The sequence below is a fragment of the Hermetia illucens genome, chromosome 4, assembly GCF_905115235.1.
Source record: "Hermetia illucens chromosome 4, iHerIll2.2.curated.20191125, whole genome shotgun sequence".
Lineage (NCBI taxonomy): Eukaryota > Metazoa > Arthropoda > Insecta > Diptera > Stratiomyidae > Hermetia > Hermetia illucens.
In genome coordinates, this window is record NC_051852.1 from 36,063,723 (window position 1) to 36,065,059 (window position 1,337).

At 44.9% G+C, this 1,337-nt stretch overlaps 1 protein-coding gene across 1 annotated transcript; it reads left to right on the forward strand.

Moving 5' to 3' along the window:
- On the forward strand, window positions 1–667 carry LOC119655430 (histone H1-like). The gene has a single exon (XM_038061320.1). The coding sequence runs from the start codon at window positions 43–45 to the stop codon at window positions 664–666; it is 624 nt and encodes a 207-aa protein (XP_037917248.1). The 5' UTR covers window positions 1–42; the 3' UTR covers window position 667.
- Window positions 668–1,337: the final 670 nt, after the last annotated feature.

Genomic DNA, 1,337 nt, shown 5'->3' on the forward strand with positions numbered 1-1,337 from the left:
TCTACATTTTGAAGATTTGTCTAGTACTCAAACCTATTCGCTATGGCAGAAGAATCAGCACCAGTCGCCGCTGCAGCCGCAGCCAGCCCGAAGAAAGGAAAGAAAGCAGCAGGTGGACCAAAGAAGCCCAAGTCAAAACCAACTCATCCCCCAACTTCTTCGATGGTGAACGCTGCTATCAAGTCTTTGAAAGAACGTGGAGGTTCATCGCTTCCAGCCATCAAGAAGTATTTGGCCGCCAACTACAAAGTTGATGTCCAGAAACTGGCTCCTTTCATCAAGAAGTACCTGAAGAGCGCTGTTACCTCTGGAAAATTGGTGCAAACTAAGGGAAGTGGTGCCTCTGGTTCATTCAAACTCCCAGCTAAGGAGAAGAAAGAAAAGGCGACTAAGCCAAAGAAGGCAGCAGCGAAGAAACCTAAAGCCGCCGCTAAACCAAAGAAGGCAGGTGAGAAGAAAGCAGCTAAACCCAAGAAACCTGCAGCAGCCAAAAAGGCAGCATCTGGTGCCGCTAAAGCAGCAAAGAAATCTGGAAGTGTAAAGGCCAAGGCACCAAAAGAAAAGAAAGCGAAAGCCCCAAAAGTAGCTAAAAAGGCACCAAAACCCAAGAAGGCAGCAGGAGCAACAAAGAAAGCCGCTCCCAAAAAAGCAGCAGCCAAGAAGTAAATTGTGAATAGAGTCGATCTCTATTTCATTGAGGATTCCTCACAAACTACAACAGTCCTTTTTAGGACTACCATAAATCTTTACAAAGAGTATAAATGCATATCTGCTTTGCTTACATTGTTGGGAGCAAGCAAATTCAAGCCGTATTTGTCAGGGCGATAATTTCCACGCTCTCTGTTCTCTCTTAACCCTATTCTCGTTATATGTTGGGAATGTTAAACGGTCTATAATGTGTGTAAATACGTTATTCCGGGAGCAACTGCCCCCTTCTTCAGTGTTGTATCTTCTGAAAATTTAGCCTTTTTTCAGGGGGAATTGACTCGCAGGAGTCTAGTTTCCTAACGTCGTTCACTTTCTCCAAAATGTTGGCATTGCCCAACACAAATGATGTCCCTGCTCTATTATATGCCTAGCAACCGCCGACTTTATGCGTGGGTTATTCTTATTTTTAGCGGATTCAGCCTCCGTTATACGTTCTAACACCCTGGTGTGGACTAACCGTTTTGCTTGCCCTATGTAAATCTCGTCGCAGTCTGGGCAGGAAATCTCATAAATGCCGCTTTTTTCCGTAGACTTTTGTCGTTGACTGATTGTATCCCGGTCCTAAGTAGGTATCGTCTGCTGGACAAAGTGAAACGAAATCCACGTTTGTGTACCCGCCTTTTGATGTT

What these genes read in the sequence shown, in the direction of transcription:
- LOC119655430 (XM_038061320.1), top strand. Translation starts at nt 43, where the DNA reads ATGGCAGAAGAATCAGCACCAGTCGCCGCTGCAGCCGCAGCCAGCCCG.